Source organism: Perca flavescens, chromosome 12, assembly GCF_004354835.1.
Source record: "Perca flavescens isolate YP-PL-M2 chromosome 12, PFLA_1.0, whole genome shotgun sequence".
Taxonomy (NCBI): domain Eukaryota; kingdom Metazoa; phylum Chordata; class Actinopteri; order Perciformes; family Percidae; genus Perca; species Perca flavescens.
In genome coordinates, this window is record NC_041342.1 from 9,584,451 (window position 1) to 9,610,423 (window position 25,973).

General features: G+C 43.1%; 1 protein-coding gene across 7 annotated transcripts in view; it reads right to left on the reverse strand.

Annotated features, from left to right (window-relative positions):
* svilb (supervillin b) overlaps nucleotides 1-25,973 on the reverse strand; it is a 68,184-nt gene that overhangs the window by 22,512 nt on the left and 19,699 nt on the right. For 4 of the 7 annotated variants that reach the window (XM_028593302.1, XM_028593304.1, XM_028593298.1 and 1 more), the window contains 16 exons: nucleotides 24,362-24,653; nucleotides 22,652-22,717; nucleotides 19,857-20,607; nucleotides 17,513-18,023; nucleotides 14,433-14,565; nucleotides 13,058-13,114; nucleotides 10,624-10,701; nucleotides 9,921-10,068; nucleotides 7,493-7,588; nucleotides 7,156-7,236; nucleotides 6,263-6,440; nucleotides 5,749-5,921; nucleotides 5,279-5,434; nucleotides 4,532-4,668; nucleotides 3,780-3,927; nucleotides 3,119-3,264 (listed from right to left, as the gene is read on the reverse strand). In XM_028593302.1, the coding sequence (XP_028449103.1) occupies nucleotides 3,119-3,264; nucleotides 3,780-3,927; nucleotides 4,532-4,668; nucleotides 5,279-5,434; nucleotides 5,749-5,921; nucleotides 6,263-6,440; nucleotides 7,156-7,236; nucleotides 7,493-7,588; nucleotides 9,921-10,068; nucleotides 10,624-10,701; nucleotides 13,058-13,114; nucleotides 14,433-14,565; nucleotides 17,513-18,023; nucleotides 19,857-20,607; nucleotides 22,652-22,717; nucleotides 24,362-24,653 (3,151 nt within the window). The remainder of the gene's footprint in view (nucleotides 1-3,118; nucleotides 3,265-3,779; nucleotides 3,928-4,531; nucleotides 4,669-5,278; nucleotides 5,435-5,748; nucleotides 5,922-6,262; nucleotides 6,441-7,155; nucleotides 7,237-7,492; nucleotides 7,589-9,920; nucleotides 10,069-10,623; nucleotides 10,702-13,057; nucleotides 13,115-14,432; nucleotides 14,566-17,512; nucleotides 18,024-19,856; nucleotides 20,608-22,651; nucleotides 22,718-24,361; nucleotides 24,654-25,973) is intronic. The other 3 variants (XM_028593301.1, XM_028593299.1, XM_028593303.1) reach the window with 3 other exon arrangements.

The following is a 25,973-nucleotide window of genomic DNA, read 5'->3' on the forward strand; positions in this document are numbered from 1 at the left end:
CAACGGTGCGATAGATTGAATGCAATACCGCACCCGCCAAATGCGTCGTTTCTCCGACCAATCTCCCGCTCCATTGTCCCCTCACTCGCGAACACAACCCCAAGGTACTTGAACTCCTTCACTTGGGGTAAGGACTCATTCCCTACCTGGAGAAGGCATTCCATCGGTTTCCTGCTGAGAACCATGGCCTCAGATTTAGAGGTGCTGATCCTCATCCCAACCGCTTCACACTCGGTTGCGAACCGATCCAGTGAGTGCTGAAGGTTGCAGGCCGATGATGCCATCAGGACCACATCATCTGCAAAGAGCAGCGATGAGATCCCCAGCCCACCAAACTGCAACCCCTCCCCACCCCGACTACGCCTCGATATCCTGTCCATAAATATTACAAACAGGATTGGTGACAAAGCGCAGCCCTGGCGGAGGCCAACCCTCACCTGAAACGAGTCCGACTTACTACCGAGAACCCGGACACAGCTCTCACTTTGGTCATACAGAGATTGGATGGCTCTGAGTAGAGACCCCCTCACCCCATACTCCCAGCACCTCCCACAGTATCTCCCGGGGACCCGGTCATACGCCTTCTCCAAATCTACAAAACACATGTAGACCCGGTTGGGCATACTCCCAGGCTCCCTCCAGGATCCTTGCGAGAGTGAAGAGCTGGTCCGTTGTTCCACGACCAGGACGGAATCCGCATTGTTCCTCCTCAACCCGAGGTTCGACTATCGGCCGAACCCTCCTTTCCAGCACCTTGGAGTAGACTTTACCAGGGAGGCTGAGAAGTGTGATACCCCTATAATTGGCACACAACCTCTGGTCCCCCTTTTTAAAAAGGGGAACCACCACCCCAGTCTGCCACTCCTTTGGCACCGTCCCAGACTTCCACGCAATGTTGAAAAGGCGTGTCAACCAAGACAGCCCCTCCACACCCAGAGCCTTGAGCATTTCTGGACGGATCTCATCAATCCCCGGGGCTTTGCCACTGTGTAGTTGTTTGACTACATCAGTGACTTCCGCCTGGGAAATCGACGACAATCCCCCATTATCCTCCAGCTCTGCCTCTAAGATAGAGGGCGTATTAGTCGGATTCAGGAGTTCCTCAAAGTGCTCCTTCCACCGCCCTATTACCTCCTCAGTTGAGGTCAACAGTGTCCCATCCTTACTGTACACAGCTTGGATGGTTCCCCGCCCCCCTCCTGAGGTGGCGAACAGTTTTCCAGAAGCACTTTGGTGCTGACCGAAAGTCCTTCTCCATGTCTTCTCCAAACTTCTCCCACACCCGCTGCTTTGCCTCTTTCACGGCAGAGGCTGCAGCCCTTCGGGCCCTTCGGTACCCTGCAACTGCCTCCGAGTCCTCCGGGATAACATATCCCGGAAAGACTCCTTCTTCAGTCGGACGGCTTCCCTGACCACCGTGTCCACCACGGTGTTCGTGGGTTACCGCCCCTTGAGGCACCTAAGACCCTAAGACCACAGCTCCTCGCCGCAGCTTCAGCAATGGAAACTTTGAACATTGTCCACTCGGGTTCAATGCCCCCAGCCTCCACAGGGATGCACGAAAAGCTCCGCCGGAGGTGTGAGTTGAAAGTCTGTTGGACAGGGGCCTCCTCAGACGTTCCCAATTTACCCGCACTACACGTTTGGGCTTACCAGGTCTGTCCAGATCTTCCCCACCCTCTGACCCAACTCACCACCAGATGGTGATCAGTTGACAGCTCTGCCCCTCTCTTCACCCGAGTGTCCAAAACATACGGCCTCAGATCAGATGAAACGATTATAAAATCGATCATTGACCTTCGGCCTAGGGTGCTCTGGTACCAGGTACACTTATGAGCATCCCTATGTTCGAACATGGTGTTTGTTATAGACAATCCATGACTAGCACAGAAGTCCAACAACAAACAACCACTCTGGTTTAGATCAGGGAGGCCGTTCCTCTCAATCACGCCTCCAGGTGTCTCCATCATTGCCCACGTGTGCGTTGAAGTCCCCAGCAGAACTATGGAGTCCCCCACTGGAGCCCCATGCAGGACTCCAGTCAAGGTCTCCAAGAAGGCCGAATACTCCGAACTCCTGTTTGGTGCATATGCACAAACAACAGTCAGAGTTTTCCCCCCCAACAACCCGCAGGCGTGGGAGGCGACCCTCTCGTCCACCGGGTAAACTCCAACACAGCGCGCTCAGCCGGGGCTTGTGAGTATCCCCACACCCGCCCGGCGCCTCACACCCTGGGCAACTCCGGAGAAGAAAAGAGTCCAACCCCTATCCAGGAGTATGGTTCCAGAACCAAGACTGTGCGTGAGAGGTAAGCCCCACCAGATCTAACCGGTAGCGCCCACCTCCCGCACCAGTTCCGGCTCCTTCCCCACAGAGAGGTGACGCCCCGTCCCCAGAGCCAGCGTCTGCCGCCCGGGTCTGGTCCGTCGAGGCCCCTGACCTTCACTGCCACCCATGTGGCATTGCACCCGACCCCAATGGTTCCTCCCACAGGTGGTGGGCCCATGGGATGGAGAGGGAGTTGCCACGTAGCTTGTTCGGGCTGTGCCCGGCCGGGCTCCGTGGCAAACCCGGCCACCAGGCGCTCGCCGACGAGCCCGCCGTCTGGGCCTGGCTCCAGACGGGGGCCCCGGGCTTCCTCCGGGCAGGGTCACTCCATCTCTGCTTAGCTTTTTCATTGGGGTTTTTGAACCATTCTTTGTCTGGCCCCTCACCTGAGACCACTTTGCCTTGGGAGACCCTACCAGGAGCACAAAGCTCCAGACAACACAGCCCTCAGGTTCACAGAGACACACAAACCTCTCCACCACGATAAGGTGATGGTTCACGGAGAAACACATTACACACAGGTCTGAAATACACACACATGCCCAGCACCTATACATGCACTAATGGAGACATGTCAGAGTTATAGCATGATCGAGCGACCTACTGTACCAGCTCATGTTTTGATGCTGCGTTACATTCTGGTGTCATGAGGCTACTGGCAACATAACAGCAGCTTCCACAGTCAGTCAAAGGGCAACTCAAAGCAGAGCTGAGCAGTGCCAGTTAAAAGGCATCACTCTTGGTTAGAGTATAACATTTGATTTATTTAATCCAGGTTAGAAACACGGACCTCCTTGGGTGCCAGCAGAGAGCTGCGAGGGACCTTCCCCCACTCGTCATCATCAGGAACCAGTTTGTCATCCAGCAGTCTGAAGATACAGTTGGTTTCCACAATGGCATTCTCAAACTGCTCATCCTCCTCGGGTGGACCTGCAGCTATAAGCACAATTAGACACACTTTAAAATACCTGTGTGACTGTCTGCATGCATCAGAAAGTGTTGACAGTAGGGGTGTAACTCATAAGTTTTATCACGGTAAGATATTATATTGATTCTTTAGACAACAATATGATATTTGATGGTATTACAAAGTTTTGATTTGATTCAATTTAGGGGCCTGCAATCAATATGAGACAATATCATTAATGCTCACTTACTGTAACACAATCAGTTGCATTTCTATCATCTCACAAAAAGCAACTAAAGCATGATTTCACAATTTTATTACTGAGCTCTTCCAGACATTTAAATGAAAAACAAACTGTATTATTAATATTTTTTACTTTGCATAGATGATACAGGATCGTTGATCATTGAATGGATCCTGATCCATGTATCGTTACACCCTTTGTTAACAGGTTATCTGTACACTCATTGTAAGACAATTGCAAGCCATGCAAGCCATTTTGAGAGCAACAACATAAACTGAACATCAGGGGCTCAGGTCTTACGTTGATAAGCAGTCTGTCCTCCAAGGATGGTCCAGAACTGCTGGGTATCTAGACCCTGTGGGTTGACCCCCTCCTCGATGGTCTGCACCTGGTTGGCCCTGCAGCCCATGTCCTTCTTTGTCTGGATGAAGGTGGCCAGATCTATTGCCTATGGGCAAGAAACAGAGATCTGTTTTATAGTGACAGAGACAGTGGTGATGTCTGTATATCATGCTCGCATGTTGACTCTGAGGGAAACAACAAGGACATGTGACTTTTCTTGACTAACCCAGGAACGGTGAACTGATCTCAACAACATCCTGTTTCACATTTCTACACAAGTTCTGAGAAAAGGTCCAACTTAACAACTGAGTCACATACTGAGGACAAAGTGAGGTTACTGTGAAGAGACTTGGCTGCTTTGCATAAAATCATAATAAAATAAGTAAACAGCACTGAACGAGGAGGCGCAGTAGAAAAACAAATGTATTACAAAGTGTCTAGACAGAACTTCTTTAGGGAAATGGAAGAGCTGTAGCCTGAGCGAATGTGTTTGTTGAGAAGCACAGATGCGTGTGTGTGTGAGTGTGTGTGTGCGTGCGTGCGTGCGTGCAGGGAATGGAAATGAGAGGCAGAACCATCAATAAATCATCATTGTTCAAACACCAAAATTACAGTTTTACAGTTATAGCCTTGATTCTCGACATCCAAACCAAAACTCCTGAGAATAAGGCACAGTCTGTAATAATTAATAATAAAGGTGCAGCGCTCACCTTAGCCTTCTCGATGACATTTGAGAACTCTCCTATCCAGACGACGCAGTGCTCTGGAGTGACCAACAGGAAACAGTCACCGCTGTTCAGTGATGATGCTCTCGGCTCCACTAATCTGGTCTGAACGTGACGACGACCTGGAAAGTTATTAATCTGCTGAGTTATACCTTTCAGTTCCTTTAATGCACATCAGCTCTGTCTGATTAGAAACGTCAGATGTCCAAAACAGTTTAAGGCTACTAAGCATTTTTAAAGGAATAGTTTGACATGTTGGGTAAAACGCTTTCTGGAGGAGTTTAAATAGACAATAATAATAATAATAACAACTATAATAATGAAGCTACAGCCAGCAGCCAGTTAGCTTAGCTGAGCACAGGGGGGAAACAGCTTGGCTAGCTCTGTCTGATGTTTACAAAATCTTCCAGCAGCTCTAAAGTTCACTAATTAACAAATAACATCTTGCTTGTTTATTCTATTCTAAGTGTAAAAACAACAATTTGCTGTTTTTACGGACAGTTATGTGTCGGACTACTTGACTGGGAGCAGTAATTTCCTGGAATCTCCACTGGTTGCCTAGCAACTACTCCTGTTCAAAACTTAGGCTGCATTTCCAAAAATATCAAACTATTCCTATAAATTGTATGTTTATTCTATTCGTGCTTTATCAGTATAAACCCTGAATGGAAATAAAGTGGCAGGGGAGGAACTTCATGCATACAGCTCAGCACAGTCAGAAAAGGTTTTCACCTTTGACCTGCATCAGCATGAGGTTCTTGTAGGGCACGGCGCTGTTGTTGGACATCTGCTCCGAGATGTTGACGCTTCGCAGACTCACGCTGCTGAAGTTTTCTTTACTGGCCAGACCTGCCAGAGCAGCCTCAGAGTACTCAGAGCTTTTATTCACTAGAACCGGAAAGAGTACACATTTCATTTAAAAAACACATACAGCGGGTAGAAAAATAACATAAATGCCTCATTAAACTTTAAAATGAACTAAAGCCCTACTGTAAACACTGCTACAGAAGTGGGTCATACGAGGCTGCATTCCAATTATACTGTTCACCCAACAAACAAAGGGTAGTTTTGTAGGCTTAGGTGTCCAATTTTTTCACTGGGATGTTTTGACAACCAACAACATAACAGACATGCTAGAACTGTATTTGGTCTTTCTGTCTCTTTTCCAAATACACACACACAGATGTCATGCTCACACTCACTCTTCGCAGCCTTGATCCTCTTGCTCTCCAGCTGTGCCACATTCAACCTCTGCTCGGTGTACTCGTGTCGGATGTCCTCTCTGGCTGCCAGCATCTTCACAGGGTTTCTGGATGCCTGGACGTTCCTGGACGGACGCACCGAGCGCTTATGCTGCACCATGGCCGAAGTCAACCTGGAAAAGGGAGAAAAGCATGTGTACGAGTGGTAAACTCATTAATCACTTTTATTTAAACTCGAGAGACCATTGAAGGGCGGCCCTCATTTACAATGACATTGAGTAGTTACAAAGACAACAACAAAACAATAACACAGAAAAGACAATACAAGTTTAAGACATTCTGAATTGAAAATTTGATAAATAAAATGTGATGAATGAATTAGGATAATAGGGATTCAAAAGAAAGAACAATTATGTAAAGCAAGTACAAGTAGAAGTTTGCAAGTTTGTCCAAATATTAGGTGTACTGTATGAATTATATACAGCCATCACTTCAAGCTTTATTATTTGCTTACTTGGGACCCTGAGAACCAAAGATGGCGTCAAAATCCTCACTGATCTCGATCCTGGTGGGCATGCGTGGAAATTCAGAAACGTGTCTGTAGAACTTAGAGAAGATTTCGTCGTCCAGCTTCATCACTTCCTTCACTGCCTTCTCGGTAACTGTTAAGGTAGTTTCCTGCAGACCTGCCACTGATCAACAAAGGAAGACCAAAGAGTAGGGCTGTCAATCGATTAAAAATGTTAATTGCGATTAGTCGCATGAGTGTCCAAGTTAACTCGCGATTAATTGCAAATGAATCATACGTTTTTCATTTTTTATCGGTTCTGTAATTTAAAAGGGATATTTTTTTCAAGTTTTTAAAGCTCAAGTGGTATTTGAGACGTACTCTGGTGGTAACTCTGTTAACATGCAGATAACATGCAGAGAAATATCTGGAAGGGCTTTGAAACTCAACTTGCCATTCAAAAGACTTTTTCTTCTATCCATTTCCATTTCATTTGTTTCTGCTAGGCATCTACAACCGTTCATGGGTGTAAAAGTCTCTAAATCTAGCGAGAAAGTTGCCAAGTTGGCAACACTGTCCACAATGTTACTGCTGCAGCTTCCTGATTTCCCAATGATGGAGCGAAATCACTGGCGTTAAAAGGAATTTGCGTTAACTCGTTACTATCGCATTCATTTCAGCAGCCCTACAAAACAGAAACTAGATTAGGCCGCAACACAATAATAAACAGGTAGGGAAGGATTTGCCAAAATAGCAGAAAAACATGTTCAGCAAAACCCCTGCAAAGAAATAGATTTTTTCTTCTTCAGAGATCTACTGCAGGTGAAGATGACACAAAACATTGCTTACTAGATATTAATATAACTTAACGAGCTTAAAGTATGTGAGGAAGTGCATACCTTTGCTGTTCAGACGTCCCAAGAAGCTCTCCAACTTGTCTAGTTTCTTATCCGATTCCATTTCTGGTCTGGCCTCAATTTCTATAAATGAAATCATTCAGTCTTACTAATGGTGATGACGTACAAGATTACATTTAACCAACAAGAAAAGGTACATAATTTGGGCATTTCCCATATGATGATTATACATTTTGAATGTATATAATATAAAGTACTGTTCACTTCTGCCTCAAGCAACAACAAATGTGTCAATCCATTCAGGTTTAAAGCCCGCTGGTTGATACACTCCTCTGACGGAGGTGGCGGTGAGGACACAGGACGTGCAGGTCTGTCTCACCCTCTGGTGGTTTGTGGACAGCAGGCACACTGCTCTTGAGTTTGGTGGAGACCGGCGACAGGATGGGGCTGATAACTGAGGAAGAGGCTGCCAGACCTGCGGACACACAGACAGAAATCACACCATAGGACAACATATCTCAGATAACCTGCTGTCTGTACCAGTTTATTTCAATGCTTATTAGGGCTGAACGATTCGGGGAAAAAAATCTTATTGTGATTTTTCTGCCAGATATTGCGATTACGATTCAATTTGCAAAAAAGTTTAGCTAAAGTTCAATATTCCCTGTGTAACAGATAAAACATGTCACGGAGCATTATAACATGAGACACCATCAAAACAGCTCTATATTCTTATGCAGGGATGAGAACAATGGATATGAAATGCAAGCAATAAGTGTTTTTCTTTTAGAAAACATGGAACATTAAACAGTCAAACACAGAACATTTATCACAAAACCTAAAGTTATAATAATAAAAAACAATTCCAATAAAAAAGTATCAGTACTTTCCTGTAAACTGAAATGTCTGACACGCCTCAGTTCAACAGCAGCATCTACATATTACTCCTTCTACCATCATGTTAAATAATGTATCCATCCATCCATCCATCCATCTTCGTCCGCTTATCCGGTGTAGGGTCGCGGGGGGAGCAGCTCCAGCAGGGGACCCCAAACTTCCCTTTCCCGAGCAACATTAACCAGCTCCGACTGGGGGATCCCGAGGCGTTCCCAGGCCAGGTTGGACATATAATCCCTCCACCTAGTCCTGGGTCTTCCCCGAGGCCTCCTCCCAGCTGGACGTGCCTGGAACACCTCCCTAGGGAGGCGCCCAGGGGGCATCCTTACCAGATGCCCGAACCACCTCAACTGGCTCCTTTCGACGCGAAGGAGCAGCGGCTCTACTCCGAGCTCCTCACGGATGACTGAGCTTCTCACCCTATCTCTAAGGGAGACGCCAGCCACCCTCCTGAGGAAACCCATTTCGGCCGCCTGTACCCTGGATCTCGTTCTTTCGGTCATGACCCAGCCTTCATGACCATAGGTGAGGGTAGGAACGAAAACTGACCGGTAGATCGAGAGCTTTGCCTTCTGGCTCAGCTCTCTTTTCGTCACAACGGTGCAATAGATTGAATGTAATACCGCACCCGCTGCGCCGATTCTCCGACCAATCTCCCGCTCCATTGTCCCCTCACTCGCGAACAAAACCCCAAGGTACTTGAACTCCTTCACTTGGGGTAAGGACTCATTCAATGTAAATAATGTAATACAAATAAATGAAAAATCCACAGAAAATAAGACATTTCTGTAAACAATCTGTGATATGTAACATTATTCCAGCATTTATCTTATGAAAAAACAGTAAATATAATTAAAAGAGGAAATGTTACACCAACCATTCAACTAAATATTGTTCACGATTAGCTAATTGCATTCTTTTGAATCTCGATTTCGATTGAAAACAATTAATCGTTCAGCCCTAAGGCCGGTTACACACTGCACGCGTCTCGCGAGTGTGGCGTTTCTGTTGCGTGTCAGCTGCGTGGATTTTTCTGTGTCCTACACACCAGAAGCGTGTCTGACGCGGCGCTGCTCCTGCTGCTAGGTACAGGGAGGGCTATCTCCGGACATAGTGCCGACAGATTCATACTCTGAAAATCTGTTTATAACAACTTTGTGTAGTTGATGTTGGACCGTCACTCAGAACACACACTACGTTGTTATCGTAGCCTATCCTACCATTTATATATAGCCTACTGATTTGATTAAAGCAAGACAACATCGGCAGTATGTTACAGAATATTTCGTTGTGTATGACAGGTGCAATATTTGAAAATATTTTCTCTGAAATTTTGTATTGCATTTATATCTACATTGATGTCAAAACCTAGACTTTCAAACATCAAGATGTCATTTATTAATGTGCATTTGTGTCTAAATGACATATACACATATTTTCCTATTCTATTTTGCCTGGAAACGCTTCCAACACGCTCGCATCTCGCGTGAAAAATAGCCGTCGGTTCTATTTCTAGCAGGCACGCGTCAAGAAACTGTGAATTTTGATTTCAGAAAATCATTCAGTGTGACATAAACCTCTGTTAAGATGATATGAAGCTAATTTTGGGGCATCAGGCTTTTTCTTCACAGAGGAGCTATTTGATAGGAGACAGAAGACACTTGCATTTTATTCTTAGGTTTTGACTCCCACTTCCGCATGTGTACATACAGATTTCCACAAATGATCATACTGGGCATTCAAATTTAATACCAGGAAACAAACTATCAGTTAGTGATAGGGAAAGTGTATTTTGCATGCCCTTATACTCTAATAAAATAAGTGTATTTGTGCATAAAAAGCCCCTGCGGCTTTTTTCAAAATTTGAAATGGTGCATACCCCAGTGTGGATGGGTGGTTTGTGCACTGACCTTTCTTGACCATACGTGCAGCCACGGTGTACTGGGTGGAGTCATTGGCTGCTCCTTTACCCTTTGTCTTCCAAGCCTCCTCACGCACAGAAATCATCTGTTTTCTCTCCTCAATGGATATCTGGGCCTCAATCTCCTCTCCCACCTTCTGCACAAAGGGACAAAAGGAAATCAGAAAAACTATCAGGTTATAAAAGATTTTTTAAAGTGTCTTGTCTTGCATGCAAAGCAATAAAACTCTGCACAATGAGGCTGGCGGTCACCCATAATCTCAGGGTGTTTTCAGTCATGTTGGAGTTATTTACTTCACACGTTTTAAAAGCTGCATTATAACAGAAAACAAGATTGTGGAGCCAAACCAAAAAGGCTCCAGACACCATTGGATCTACTATCCAAGAGTCAGGGAACTATGTCACCTCTCATACAGCTTCACTTTCACTTCATGGGATTCCACGCTTCCCTCAGGAGCAATCAAACCAAGCAGATATGAAACGATGTGATGCACTCAAGCGTGCTAGGTGCATGTCCTTTCTAGCCTATATAAACTATTTTATTCCACCGTAGGAGTGATGGCTAAACACAGAGTAGTACTCAGAGCAGTCAGAGCCATGTTAAAGTCAACAGCACCCAAAGCGGTCCCTTACACCAGTAGCTGCAAACCAAGCAGAAATATAAGACTCCAGTACATGCAGTGCGTCCTTACCTGACTATGATGGTCAATATACTGACACTTTTGGCCAAGGAAGATAGTAGGAGAAAAGGTGGAAGAGAAGACAGGTTCCTGAGGATGTAGAGGTGGATGGAAAAGTGAAAGAAAGGAAAGCAAAAAGGGTAAAATAGAAGGAGAAGCGATTTGCATGCAGATGAAAAGAAGATAAGGGAGGGATGCAAAGGAGAGAGGCCAGAAACTGGGAATGCAACATGACTGTGGTTAACAGGGAACTTTGGTATAACCTGGACCCTTTTTTCCCCGTGTTTTTGTGTCTAAGTAAACAATCTTTGAAATTGGTACAGTATTGAGCAAGAGAGCTGCAGCCTGGCAGTCATGAAACATGCTGCAATGTAATTCTATGGGGCAATAACTATATGCACTGTCATGGTCCATCCACTAAAAGTGCTTGTTTTTGCCACTGACAGGCACAGATTGCACAAGTTTCTGACATTTACAGAAAAACCCCTACAGAGAAATAGGAAGTTTTTCTTTAACCTTTTGCTTGATCTGTTTGTTACAATGTCTCGCTAACAGAGAAGTCTCGTTCTGAGACGGTGATGGCTTGACTCATCCACATCAAAATCATCAAAATGTCCGCTATAAAATTGAAAACCCTTTCGATAACACTAAGCTACACTTAACACAACACACTCTTACCTCTCCAAATCTCACGTTGCTGTCTTACAGCTCCAAGTCAGCTCTCGCAAAAATTCAGAACGAGACTTCTCCGTGAGCGAGATTTAGTTAGACACAATAACAAACAGACTGGATGAAGCGAAAGGTAAAGAAAAACGTCCTGTTTCTCTATAGGGTCCTTTCCATATGTTGTCAGATACTTATAATAACAATCTGAGCCTGTCAGTGGCGAAAACAGCACTTTTAGTGGATGCACATTGACAGGGACAATTGCCCCATAGGTTTAGGCTGCAGGGCTCTTGCTCAATACTGGACCAATTTAAAAAAATGTCTACATAAGAAACATAGGGTCCAGGTTTAAAAATACCAAAGTTCTCCTTTAAACTACTCACTATTCGTCAACTTCAAAACCCAATTATTTATATACGAAATAAACAGAACTTTGTAGTTAGTTGTTGTTCATTGTTGCTTTTTATATACTTTTTATATATATTTTTCAGCTACGTGTACACAGTAGTTTGCTTGTTAGTTCTTTGCTCAGTTTTGTTTTCCTTGTTTTTAGCTGTATGTCTATTTCTGTTGTCAAATCCCTGTCTGCAATGTCTACACATACTTGGCCAATAAAGCTGATTCTGATAAATATGTTTTTGAAACATATGGACAATGTAAATATTAATTTGTTGTCTCCAAGAAATCACATAAAATTGATTGCTTATGAATTAAATTACCTGCTTCCCCAAATAAAAATAAAAAAATGCACTTAAAACATTAAAAACAATGTACATTTTTACTGTTAGTAACAAAGCAGCAAACTGCAAAAGCCATTTTTCTCTTCTGGTACTTTTTAAGTTGAGACAGGAACAGCTTGTCTCAGGCATAGAAAGTCACATACTGAATTACCAGCAATAGTGAAAACGATAACGATAGTCTTAAAAGGTAATATAGCTATGTAATATTATACATATAAACTATTGCAGTGGTTCACTCATTTAAAACAATACAAAGACAACTCTCGAACCCTCATAAAAGTAATTTTTTGACCTCTCAGATTCTTTCATTTGAATAATCTTTAGATACTTTAAAAGTTAAATCGATCCAGTATTTTACAGGGGGGAAAAAGCAATAAATGCCCTAAAACAATTAAAATAATAGTACGAAACAAAAATGAATGTTTTTTCCTAACCTTCCCTCAGATTTATTTCGTGACCCAGAGAAACACTGCTCCACCCTGATTTTGAAATTCATTTTTAAAAAAGACATTTTGTTGTCAAGTCAAAAAAAATGACGAAGCAGCATTAATGTGCTTATATTCTTATGTATTCACTCTTTTATGAAACTGTACATTTTTCTGAACCGTGAAGATGTACAGCCATCAATTAATAATTTTGGCCAGAAATGTACTGATGTTGCTGGCCCCTGGTCACTAATACATGGCCATAGATGTACATCCAGGTGCTCAAATGTCTGGAGAAAGTAGAGTTTTAATTGAATATGTTCAAACAAATTAAGTTAAGTCGTAACTTTCTTTTTACTTTGAAGTAAACTGATTACTTAATGCAACTTTTGGCAGAATCAGAAGAAGAAAAAGCTTTCAGTGTCAGCAACTTTCCAACCACCATCCCAACACTTCAGTTGCACTACAGAGTGCAAGTAAACAAGAGCAGCCATTAGAGCCACAGATTCAGGAGCAGCAATCACACAAAGTCCACACAAATCTGTGATTGAAAAGCACAGGCCCCACACAGGAAGCTGATTGATTTAGGGTTAGTGTGCACACTGGCTCTCTTACCCACAGCTGTTCAGACACAGACACAGCCGAGTAGTCTTGAATGACCACCCCTTCCTCCTGAGGGGTTAAACACAGGGGAAGTTCTCGGTCAGAGAGAGAGAAAGGGGGGGGGGGCATTGTTTCTGTAATGGGTTAGGAGTGAGACTGCCTGGAGGATTGCCATCCAGGGTTTATGCAGGCAGTTTCACCCAACAGAATACTAATGAGAATTAAATTAACTACAGGAAAAACTGTAAGTCCTGGTTCTTTGAGCTTATACATAGTGCTAGCTGTTTTTTAAACTGCTAGAAATACATATAAATACATAAAGGAGATTCTTGAACCATTTCCTTTTGTCAAATAAGCTTTCAAAGTCATTTTAGAAATTTAGGACTGCTAATTCTACAGCAGCAGACGGTCCCATATGCTTCCTGGTTTACAGCCTATGGGGGCTGGATGCTCTACGGGTCTGGACCACTGGACTCAAACAACAGATGGACTCAAGGAGGAAATGAAAGGAGCACTTAGCTAAAAGAGCGAGGACAGGAGCTGGCATGGTAACGAGGAAGGATGGGGGATGAAATGTGGCACTTGTGTTTATTCTGGCTACTTTGGTAAAGCTGTTCGACCATTGGTAACCATAACAACCATTAGTGTAAGTATCTTAGTGTGAACTTATGTGGATATTTTTAACAACACGTGTGTTTTTATCTTAGTGGGAACTTATGTGGATATTTTTTGGGCAACAGTAACTCAATAGTAGAGGGTGACAAAATAAAATAATGGTTTTGGCAATCATTCCTAGTGGTCATGTGGTATTAAACACATTTTACAATGGTAACCATTAGAGCAAACAGCACAAGCTGGCAACTCCTAAAACATTCTAATAAATGTGATGTAATTAGGCCTGTAACAATTATTATATAATTGTCTAATTGTCAATTTTTTTACGTAATTGCCGTTCCTTTGCAATTACTTGCTATCACTAGCTAAAGTCTTAAGGGGTATGACTGTTGGTGGTAATTGTTGATTTTGTTTAGATGTGCCAAATTGTAATTATATAATTGGTTGGACTGTTGAGCTAAAGCTATGCTAGTTGTTGGTACTTTACCCTAAACACATTCATAGCAACAAAAATGACAAGGGGGGAGGATAGAGATAGAAAACATGTTTTATGATAATGAAAAGGCGTTGTTTACTTCACAGGGCGTGTTTGTGTCATTAAATCATCTGGGTCACATGACAGTGATATATAACCAAAAGATGTATCCTGGAATTCATTCAAAACTTGAATTTGTTTTAAAAAAGTGATACATAAATAAATAATGAATTGTACAGCAACATTTGGAATTGTTACAGCTCTAGATATAATCTGATTAGTGCAGATGAGACTGACCTTGTTGTCGCAGGTCTGCTCTGACTCCCATAGCTGAGCCTGCGTCTCCGTGGATGCCACCTGGACCACTTCCTGTTTCTTGTTGATCCTGTTCCTCCAGTCCTCCTCACCACTCTTCTTCAGCAGTGCCACTCTGACATAAAACAAGTACATTTTAATATGTGCTAACTTTTAACCAACCCTGATTTACATTTTCTATTCACACACTGATTGGTGGGTCAGTCATTACAAACTCCAAACACTGCTCAAACACACTGAACCTTCTCTTAAATGGTGGTTTAAAGCTTCAAAAGATACACAATACTGTCTGTGGGGCTGAATTTGGGGAAAATGTGTATACAATAATTGATAAAACATCTAGGATATTTCCATTTGATGGAACAGTACAGGGCTGCATGATAAGGAAATAAGCCATATGCGTTAACGGTGATTGTCGTAATAACGATATTACTTGCGATAAATAAATAGATATTAAAATGTACTCAGTTCGATTGAATTGCCTTCAAAGTTATTGAGCACTTGTCAATTTAATACACTAAAATACACTGGTTCAAAGCTGAGATTTAGCAGTAGTTAAAAAAGAATTCTGATTATTTAGCTTATGAAATGTTTTTAGTAGAATAACAAAAGGAATAGGCCAAGTCAGGACAGACAGTAATGTACTCAACGCTGAATTTGAACCCTGTGTCAAACTAGCTGCAAACAGTGTTTGGAGTAATGGTTTGGACGCTTTTGAATTGCTCACTAACATTACCATGGAAGTTTATTTTAGAGAAAGTTTTTGTAATCAACCTATCATAATAATAATAATAATAAAAAAAGGGAACAAAAAAACTGCTGTGCATTTCCATTATTTCCAAAAAATAATCATTTAAGTGTGAAAAACAAGGTCAGAGATTTCTGCTTTGCTTTATCAGCCTCCAAAGTGCTGATAATGGATGGCTGAGGGGTAAATAAAGTATGTCATCATCTATGCTGCTTGAATGTGGACAGGGCAGAAATGAGGGCATTGGGAGGAACCGGCTAAATCTCAGAGGATTTCTCCTCCAGTCCACGCAGCTCTCTGCTGGCTGGGAGGAGAAACACAATGTTGCTAAAAATGGATCTCTCTCACCGCCAAGAGATGTAATAAGGTGGAACAAACCTACATACTACAAGGACGGGCAGACAAGTTCTGCCTGATTCTGTCAAATGCTGCAGATTTATGAGGCTCTGGCTCAGTGTCTGATCTTTGCGGACATCTCAGTTTGCACCTTGTAAAGAACCGAGCTCTGACTGGATCTTGGATTTGTGAATGGAATCAAGGTTAATTTGTGTCTGCAGCTTTGCTAGGAATTCGGTTTAAAGGAACATGCCGACTTATTGGGAATTTAGCTTATTCACCGTAACCCCTTAGACAAATCGATACATACCCTTCTCATCTCCGTGTGTGCTGTAATGCTGTCTGACGGCTCCAGCGGCATCAGGCCAGCACAGAACATCAGGTGAATGGTTCCAGCAATCCTACTGCTCCAAATAAGTGACAAAATAACGCCAACATGTTCCTATTTACATGTTGTGATTTATAGAGTCACAGCGTGTACAAAAAACAAAGTAACATGAGACACAGCCGTCTTCTAACTGTAAACAAACCGGGAACTATATTCTCAAGCGGAAGAATATAGTACTTGGGCGGAGTGATATGCTCGCAGCAAGCCTGTCTGAGAATATAATTCCCGGTTTGTTTACTGTTAGAAGATGGCTGTGTCTCATGTTACGTTGTTTTTTGTACACGCTGTGACTCTACAAATCACAACATGTAAATAGGAACATGTTGGCGTTATTTTGTCACAATTTGGAGCAGTAGGCTAGTTGGAACCAGTTACCTGCAGGATCTGTGCTGGGCTAAGCTAATGCTGGAACCGTCAGGCAGCGTTACAGCACGCACGGAGATGAGAAGGGTATGTATTGACTTGTCTTACTCTGGTGGTTACGGTGAATAAGCTAAATTCCCAATAAGTCGGCGTGTTCCTTTAAGGGAGCATTTTACCCCTTGTGCCTTTCTTTGGGATCGGCTTTAATTTTTGGAGACCCTGTTCTTATTCGAGAAATTGCAGTGGATAGTAATGAGTTGGTCCTGTTACCACTGATTAAACAATCTAACCACAATGCAGTCAGCCTCACCAACAAGGCCCCAGAACCCCACTGACACAAACTCTTAACACTTTTCTGATTCTGATTCTGATGTGTGAAGTGATACCTTGTCTCTTCTACTATGTCTCTCATATCTTGCACGACTGCTGAACATCTGTGCAAAGTTGTGGCTCTACGATTGCTCTCTGGTGTCTGTTAGACTCCAAAACATGATATTTACCTCAAAGTGTTTTTATATTGACAATGCTGTTGCTGGCAATGAGTGGGGGATACCTGTCAAATGTAACTGTTCTCCACACTCCATTAGTATGCCCAGCCAAAGATAAAGTTAGACAGGGCTTCTCATTAGTCTGCTTGCAGGTTCATATGCTTGTTTAAATAGTAAGTTTTGTTTTTGTCTTGAACTGTCTCTCTCTCTCTCTCTCTCTCTCTCTCTCTCTCTATTTATCCTCCCAACACACATACTGAATAAGGCAGAGACTTGATAGATTGAAGTTAGAAATTGACAAAAAGAGGGAGAGACAAAGAGAAAAGAGAACGCAGCAGAAGACAGAACGGACAAGCATAACCAAAAACTCAAACAGAAACAGAAGTTTGGAGTAAATACTGTATAATTATCCTATACTAGCCTTTAAAGTTACATCTTGGCCCAGCAGAAAATGTTCCTAAATCTGGTACACAGCCCAGGGGTTGGGATAGTGCTATCACACTCCAGAAAAGCATTACATTGCCCAAATTTGGTCAATCACCCAGTATGATATCAAAATGTGCCCTGTGTGAAAAAAAGTGTGCTGTAAGCTTGAAAGGATACTAAATCAGTGTTTTTGGCAGCCAGTTTCAGATCTCAGCCAGTTGGCCTCACAAACTTAATAGTGGCATTAACTTGACTAGTAATGTGTTTTTAACATCTACAATCCATCTCTTTCAAATGCTCAGCTGTCACTCACCTCTCCTTGATGGACATCTGCTTGGCGGACATGTCGTCAGACAGCGGGTCTCCAGAGTCTGTGGGGGACAGCAGATCTCCAGAATGGACACTGTGCCTGTTGAAGTCCTCGCTGTGGTCCAGGGGCAAGGACTGGGACTTGACCAGCGCCTGGGGGAAGGACTGTGGTTTGGGTGGTGTCTGTGGAGGAACCTGGGGTTTGGGTTGAGGCTGAGGGGCTGTCTGCTGGTAAGGTTTAGGGAGAGGCTGCACAAATCCCTGAAGTTGGGGCTGGGTTTGTGGGGACTGAATGAAAGGTTTGGGGTACGTTGGTGGGGGCTGGGAGGGCGGCTGGGGTTGGATGTCGGCCGGAGGTTTGGGGGGTGTTGGAGGAGGCTGCTGTGTGAAGGGTTTAGGAAGAGTTTGAGGAGGCTGGGTGTTGGTTTGCTGCTGTCTGCTTGAAACGTGAGACACTGTCCTGGATGACACTTTAGCTACCAGGGGCCTCAGTGGTACAGGATGATCCGGCAAGTCTGAAAGAAAAGTATACAGTATGGAATCATGTAGTTACAATGTCTGAACTTTTACTGGTCAAAATGACTCACGTGCTATCAGAAATGTGATACCCACAACATTATTAGTACTTTTTGTTTCTCTTTGTTTTTCTTTTTAGAATCAAGTTTGAGTAACGCAAACGATAATTATTTGGTTTTCATCATATTGTATCGTATCGCAACAGTACAAAATATAACCAAAGCTGTTTTAGTTTTAGTTCAACGTTGGGCAGTATTGGGTGCAATACCAAGAATTTGTTAAGGCCAATCTTAAACATGGAAGTTATCCCACCCTAAAATGTACAGCAAAACTAATAGGAGAGTCAAAGAATGTCAATCCAAAGCAGGTTGTACACAGCCACCAAGTCCTGAAGAAGATCAGCCAAAGTAAAAAGCTCTGTGAGTTTTGGGTAACGGGGGTGTGAAGGACCATAAAAGTCTACTTGCAGCAGGTTGAATCTCACTTGAGATAAATGACATCACAGGAATCAATTTGTCACCCAAAGTTTGATAGTAAGTTAGCACATGCATGGATGCTCCAAAATTTGTGATTTGTTTTTTGATTATCATAAGATAAGGATAGTGGAGGGAATTAAGAGGAAATGAAGGAGAGAGAGATGGGGATTTTGTGGGTCATGGTCAGTGTCTCAACCTCTAAGCCCAAAATTTGAGAGTGGGATGCAGTAGAAGTGACCAAATTCTTTTTTTTTCTACTATAAATCCATTTCTTCCTTATTGTTTGATTACCATAAATAACCCTGTGTAACCACTACTTAACCCTGAAACACATGCATGCACAACACATGCACGCAGCTTTGTAGGTGAGATAATGCATGTAGAGTATCATACAAAGCCTTCTGTGCTGTGTCCCCAACGGGAAAACCACTACATCTTAGACTAAAGACTCTCTTAAGTCTTTTATATGGTAAGGGTCGGCGTTAGGCATGTAGTGGTAGGTCCGCAGGGAATTAGTCTGCATCAATGACAGTCCTTCTAGCCTCATGATACTAATAGTCTAACGCACTACACTTTAGTGAAGATCTACCCATGCAAAACTAAATAAGAGTACAGCCTGCAGACAAAGCATCCATTGTGTCCTTTCTGTCCTCTACCTGCTTCATGTAAGTGCCGGCCAATTGTTCTGCACTCTCTCACTGAGTGCTTTCATCTTTCTGTGCTGTTTGTGTGCATGCATGGGATAAAAGACCACCCCTGGACACATTCTGCATTAGTACATAAAAACAGGTCAGCCCATTATACTGTATTATTTGCATGGCTAACCCAAAGGCGTAATAGGGTGCCTGGGGACCACAACCCCTTTATAGGCCATGACAGTGAGCACACACAGTTCGATTTAAAAAAAATCTCTGGCGTCTATTAGCTGACAAAAAGCATGTCAGGAAAGGGCTTCCTCTTTCCAGACAAAGGGAGCCACGAGGCAAATGCATGGAAAAATATGCTAATTAGATGCAGCTTCAGATGTCTCTCTCTCTCTCTTTCTCTCTCCTCCCAACACTATCTCTCGCTATCCGAATCAGCCAAATCAAATACCCCCAGCTGGGACAAGTGTGTGAGCAGCCGGCAGAAAGCAATCATGCGTGGGAGCATGCTGCATGAGACAATGAGGATAATGGGAACAGCCCCTTCCCTAGACATTGCTTCCTCTTTTTTTGTCACTTCCTTTCTCTTTTTCCTTCATGTCCACTCCGTTTTCACCTCTCTTCCCACAGCCCTCCTTTTACCCTCAGCTATTCACATCTCTTTATTATTCTTCCCCCACCCTCTCTTCTCCATCTCATATCTGTGTCCTACCTGAGATGCCTGGCTGGCTCCTGTCACTGCTCCTCTCCTGCTCCTGTGTGGAGGAGACGTGAGCTGCCTCTCTCAGGTACCCCCGTCTTCCACTTCCTCCCCCCTCTGCTCTCTCCCTGCTCTCCTGGGAGTGTCCGTCTGCGGCTCTCCGGCTGGGCAGAGGCTCTGATTGGCCTGTCCTCGGAGAGGGTTCGGCAGAGGGATGAGGCTGGGGATGCTGCTGCTGCCTGCCGTCCCGGTCCCTGTCGGGGGAGTGCAGCTTTCCCTCAATGCTGCCGTCTCGGATCTCTTCTCTGGCTCCTCCCTGCTGTCTCCCCCTAAGCTCCTCCTCTTCGTGACGCTCTCCGAAGCCCTCCTCCACCGCCTCCCCCTGCTGCCTGAGACCAGCGCAGGACGTGGGAGCTAGAGGAGCCCCCACTCCAGGCCGGCTCACAGGGATGAGAGGGGAGGAGTCGAGCTCAGGCTCGGGGTGGCCTGGCTCACCACTCTGGGTCATAGAGAAATACCTCAACGCCCTCTCCTGGTGGCTGCTTGTGCTGCTGGAAGCCTGTTGTTGGGCAGGGATGTAGGGGACTGCGGTGGACTTCCCTGGACGGTGAGCATCATTGTCGCCGCTGAAGACGCCACCGCCACTGCTGCTGCCTGGCGGGACTGTTACTGTGGCGACGGAGGCTTGGGAGGTGACGGTTGCCACGGAGCGGATCAGGCAGGCTGACAGAGGCTCCAGTTTGATCTCACCTCCGTTTTTCAGCTGCAGGAACAGCAGGAATCATGTCAGAAATTGGGGATGGATACATTGACAACAGGAGAGCAGAAGGGATGGGTTACATGTGTTTGAGGCAGGGAAGAGGTATGTGTGGATGTTACAGGAGATATTTGGTGAAGACCAGATGGATGGATGGAAGAATAAAGTGTGATGACAGAGAGGATTAGAGGTAGGAAAGAAACAGATGGATGGATGAGGCGAAGGACAGCAGCAAATAAAGCAAATTAGGGAAAACGTACAAGTAGTTCAGGTTTGCTCATGAAGCTGCAGCAACTCTGTCATTCACAAAATGGCAGCAGGAAGCACAGACTGTAACACAACTGAATCGTAAAGACACACAGACAAAACATCTACAGAGCTCCCACAGTTATCATCTGACACTCAAATGCATCTGAGCTATGTTATACACAAACAATTGTAATATCCCAATGACATTCATCTTGTCTGGATTTGCTTTGGTAACTTTTTTTTCATTTTACCGTGTTTGTGTTCATATTTGCTTGTTTATCAACTTATCATTTGATTCATAAAATGCATGGAATTGTCAGTGTTGCCCTTAAGGGTAAATTCCAGTATATTTGGGTCACGCTGACTTCTGTCAGAAATGTCTGGATGGAGAAAGTGAAGAAAGGGGGGGGTGTTAATCATGCACACAGCGCTTTCAAGTCAGAGAGCAGAGTTCACTATGTGTCGAAAACAAAATACTTTCACCTAGGAAACGCTCGTTCGTTCCTCGGGAGTGTTTTAATCCAAATCCGATCTTTTTACTAAACTTAATGAGGCGTTTTGGTGCCTAAATTTCGCAGTCACCTATTGAACAACTGCCTCTGGTAGCCAGCGTCCTGAAGCTCTGTAGCAGATGAATACAACCAGCAACTGCTGCTCGGATTTTATACTATAGAGTTGACTGTTCACGTTACAGCGCTTTACTTACATTAAAATATTTCTATTTTAGGTAAATAATATATGGTTTATTGGTGAAATAGAGGATTTACTTTGACAGGGGGGATACATTTTGTCATATATAGACCAGAAAGGGGGAAATCCCACGCCAGAAAATCGCACCCTGTGTATGACACAACATTACCACTGTATCACTATTAGCATTACTAAGTGTGTCTGCTCCTGCAGAGATGCTCAAACTCTACAGCAGATTACTGTTAATAGATTTTGGTTGCAATACAAGGTATTTGTATTGACTCTCACACATTTCTGCACACAGTCAATATCAAGGCCAGATCCATCCCCATATACAGTATTTGCCCCGATAAGCATTTAGTTTGTGCTAGTTTATTCAGGTTGGGAGGAAGTCTGAATAAACTAGCATGCAGAATGTGCAGTCTAATAATCCCATGCTTGTTATGCAATGAACAAGCATGTCACTGAAGCGGTTTGCATCCAAAAATGACGAGTCATGGAAAACAAACAAGGCACCCCAAACGTTCAAATCAATTCCTCATAACAAAGCAAAATTTTAGGCTTAAACTTTAAAACAAGGGCTGCACAATATGAGGAAAACGTGTGATATGGGATAACGTTGCTGAATATCGCAATAAAGATATTACTTGTGCTAAATAAACAGTTATTAAAGTGTACTCAGTTCTGCCTTTCTGCTGCTTTCAGTATTCTGCTAAAATACAACAAACTGCTTGTTGAATTTAAAACAAATGAAAGGAAATATTTTCTAACATTCTTTTATCAAACAAATTGAACAGTGTATTAAATATAAAAGCTACCTCTAAAAAAAGAATGACAGTTACATTTGAATGTGTAGTTTTCTGCTATTTTCTTTCAACTAACACAAAAAAATCTCTGAGTGTCTTTCGCGATATGTTTATTGCTCCAGTTGATATTGCTATGGCGATAAAAAAACAATATATTGTGCAGCCCTATTTAAAATAAACACTCAGCAGCTACTGTAAGCAACACAAGACAACACTGGTCACTAGCGGGACCAATCAGATCAATCCAAAGGAGGATCATTGGACGCAACCAATCAGAAGCTCCGTACAGGCAGCAGGGGTCTTACATGTTGTCCCTGATTGGCCTGTAAGTCGCCGTTACACAGCGCAGAGGTTAGCGGCGGCTCAGCTTCCTGTGTGGACACCAAGGAGGGAGAATATGGTGGAGATGAACCTATTACCTATTACCAAGCATCTGACACTGCGTTTCTCAGGACAACATGTTTGGGTTTCAGTGCATGTGGAGTAGCTGAGGAAGGTATATCAATTCTCATCTTACTTTTTTGCACTTTCACCTGTGGACAATATATGTGTGTAAGCTGGTGACACATCGGAAATGTTTTCGGCAATGCAGATGGAACCTGCCTGAGGAGATAAGGCTCGTAGAATCAGTAAACTCACCACTTAAAATCAATTTTTATAGACTTGTGTCTTTTGATCTTTTTATTGCTCTTAATTTTTTCATATGTATTTTATTTTACTTAAAATTTACTTAACTGCTTTTGATCTTTTTATTTGACATGTTTTCTATTTTTTATTTTGTCTTCTATCTATGTTTTTCATCTTTTTTTGCCTCTTCTTGTTTGTTTTTTTACCCAAATATTAAGCACATTTTAAACTCTGTTTTTAAAGGTCCTATATGAATAAAGTTATTATTATTATTATCATTATTATTAAAAGTATTCCCATGATGGGTGCCTGGATAGCTCAGTTGGTAGAGCGGGTGCACATATATAGAGGTTTACTCCTTATCGCAGCGGCCCGGGTTCAACTCCAACCTGCAGCCCTTTGCTGCATGTCATTCCCCTCTCTCTCCCCTTTCATGTCTTCAGCTGTCCTATCAAAATAAAGGCCAAAAATGCCCAAAAAATAATCTTAAAAAAAGTATTCCATCAAAAACATCAAACAACAAAATGAGATTTAAGGTCACATATATTACTTGAAACAGGATGATGCTTCATGATTAAACAAAAACACTCTGCTGCACACTGACTGACACAATGGTTTCTATATATACAGGATTTCTGAGCTTTTATATGTGAATTGTTCACTTGTGACATCTACAGGCCACTGTAGTAAAACTCAGAAGCAGAATAAACTCTGGGACCTGTTGTCATTTGGTAGTATCTGAGAGTCATCCGGATGCACAAAGAATCATGTCATTCATCCATCACGCACGCACCAAAGGGAAACTGGTGCACTGCAGAACACTGTAGCGCAAGTGACCTGGAAGTGAGTCACCCGTTGCTTCAGGCGTTTTTACTGTAAGGAGACTCTACATCCAAATAATCTTTAAATGCAGTGTTGTTTATTTTAAGTTAATTTAGTCTACGTTCGACTGGTGCGTCAGAGGGGGCCAAGCAGGTTAAAAGTAGCTAGAAACTCTTGCACACAAAATATATAAAGTTTAATAGTAGCCAACGTTTCAGCACTAGACCATCTTTCTAATCTAATCTAATTTCATGTTGGCGTTTGCACCTCTAACATTTAGCCTGCTCCTAAATATTTTTGTGACTTTTAATTATTCATTTCATTTTGTGGGGGCAATTAGGATTGATGCCTCCCAGGTTGGTGTTTGGGTGTGTGTGTCATAAGAAAACACAGGGGAAAAAGTGAATCTATTGTAATGTTGTGAACTGAAATCTACTGAACTAAAATGTCGAAGCTGCGTGCCTTGGTCATTGTTGACTGTTGTTGTTTATGAAATTGCAACTATTTTTATAAAAGACCCGCAGTTTTCTTTTTTTCTTTCTTTTTGCATGAGGTAAAACCTTTACCTGCTGCACCTCTCCCTGGGTGATGGGTTGAGTCTGGAATCGGGTGTTGGCCCTGCGCTGGCGGGTGTCTCCTCGGGCCCCCTCGGCGAGCTGGCCTGTAGGCTGAGCGAGGCGGTTGAAGAGGGCCATCTTCTCAGCCAAGGTGAGGGCGGACAGGTCAGGCTCATCAGAGAAAGGCTCCTGGCCATCTCCCTCCGCCCCTGCATTGGGAGCTGTAGCTGCTTTCTGCTGCTCCTGGGTCTCCTGATCCTGACCCAGGACTGCTGAGCCTGGCTGGGGGGAGGCCTGGATGCTGGGGAGTGACAGGGGGATGTCAGTGGGTGAAGGATGGGTCTAAGTCTTCTAATAACTCTTCCTTTTATATTGCACATTTCAATATACTTTAGTTTCTATTCTGTTTGGTTTTGCATTACATTTGCACTATTTAGAATGTATTGTATTGTACATATTACTGATCTTTTTTAATTATATATATTACTTATCTTTATTTATCTTATTTGTTAATATTACTTATCTTTTATATTATACTTGTTGTAATGTCCTTATTGCACCCTGGGTCATTTGTCTGGCACATATTGCAGATTTGACAATAACGTTGACTTGACTTGACTATATGATTATAAATGAAAGCTCATCCTGTAGCCTGGGAATACAAGACAATAAATGCCTGGTTACGTTTATATTTTTTACTAGTGATGAAACCTTGTCCAACCGTTAAAACACACATTGACTTCACCATCCCTGCATCTGGACCGCCGACTTTGAGATTATAAGTATCTAAGATTGTGTTTCTAAATTGTGATATATATAATGTGTATAAGGTGTCTAAAATCAAACAACAGACTAGATGTGAGGTGCCATCTTAATGGCAGCTGTTATAAATGTTTAATTGAAAGCTTAAATTTGAGTTTTAAAGGAAATAGCTGTAACCTGTATCCATTCAAAAAAAATGTTATGTTTTTTACTAAACATGCAGTCTTAAAGGATATAAAAACTCATGTATTCCTCTGCTAAATATCAAAGAAATAAACATGCATACAAATACCAGCTGGCAGGTAAATAAATGTGACAACTGTGGCAGATTACCGGTTCAGCAACATAGACATAAGCAGATCAGCACACATATGCCAAATAATCATATACTGTAATGCACTGAAATGTTTGCAGGGGTTATGGCGATCTCGCAGCAGTGAGCTAAGTTAAACCAGGGTTGGTAAACAAACTGCTGGACACACAGACCCAGACATGCTAAGGGGTTTAAGTGGCTCAACCTCTGACCTTTCCATTAGATATGTAACATTTTTCTTCACTGTCATGCGTGATCTGCATGTGAGAAACACTGCAAGATGGAACGCTTAGAAACTGGGCAGGGAAAGTACTGAATGAGTTATAGTTTAAACACCGACTCCCTTCCCCTATAAGGTGCACGCAGCTAAGAAGAAGCACATGGAGGGGTGGGGGGGCAGAAATAACAAGGTAAGATGAGCTGGATGAACAGATCAGGCCTGCAGCCAGGAGAGGGAGTTGGAGAACAACATGTGTCTGTGGCACATTCACATTGTCAGTACAAATTAATGAATGAATGAATTACAGCAACCAACAATTTCCTTTG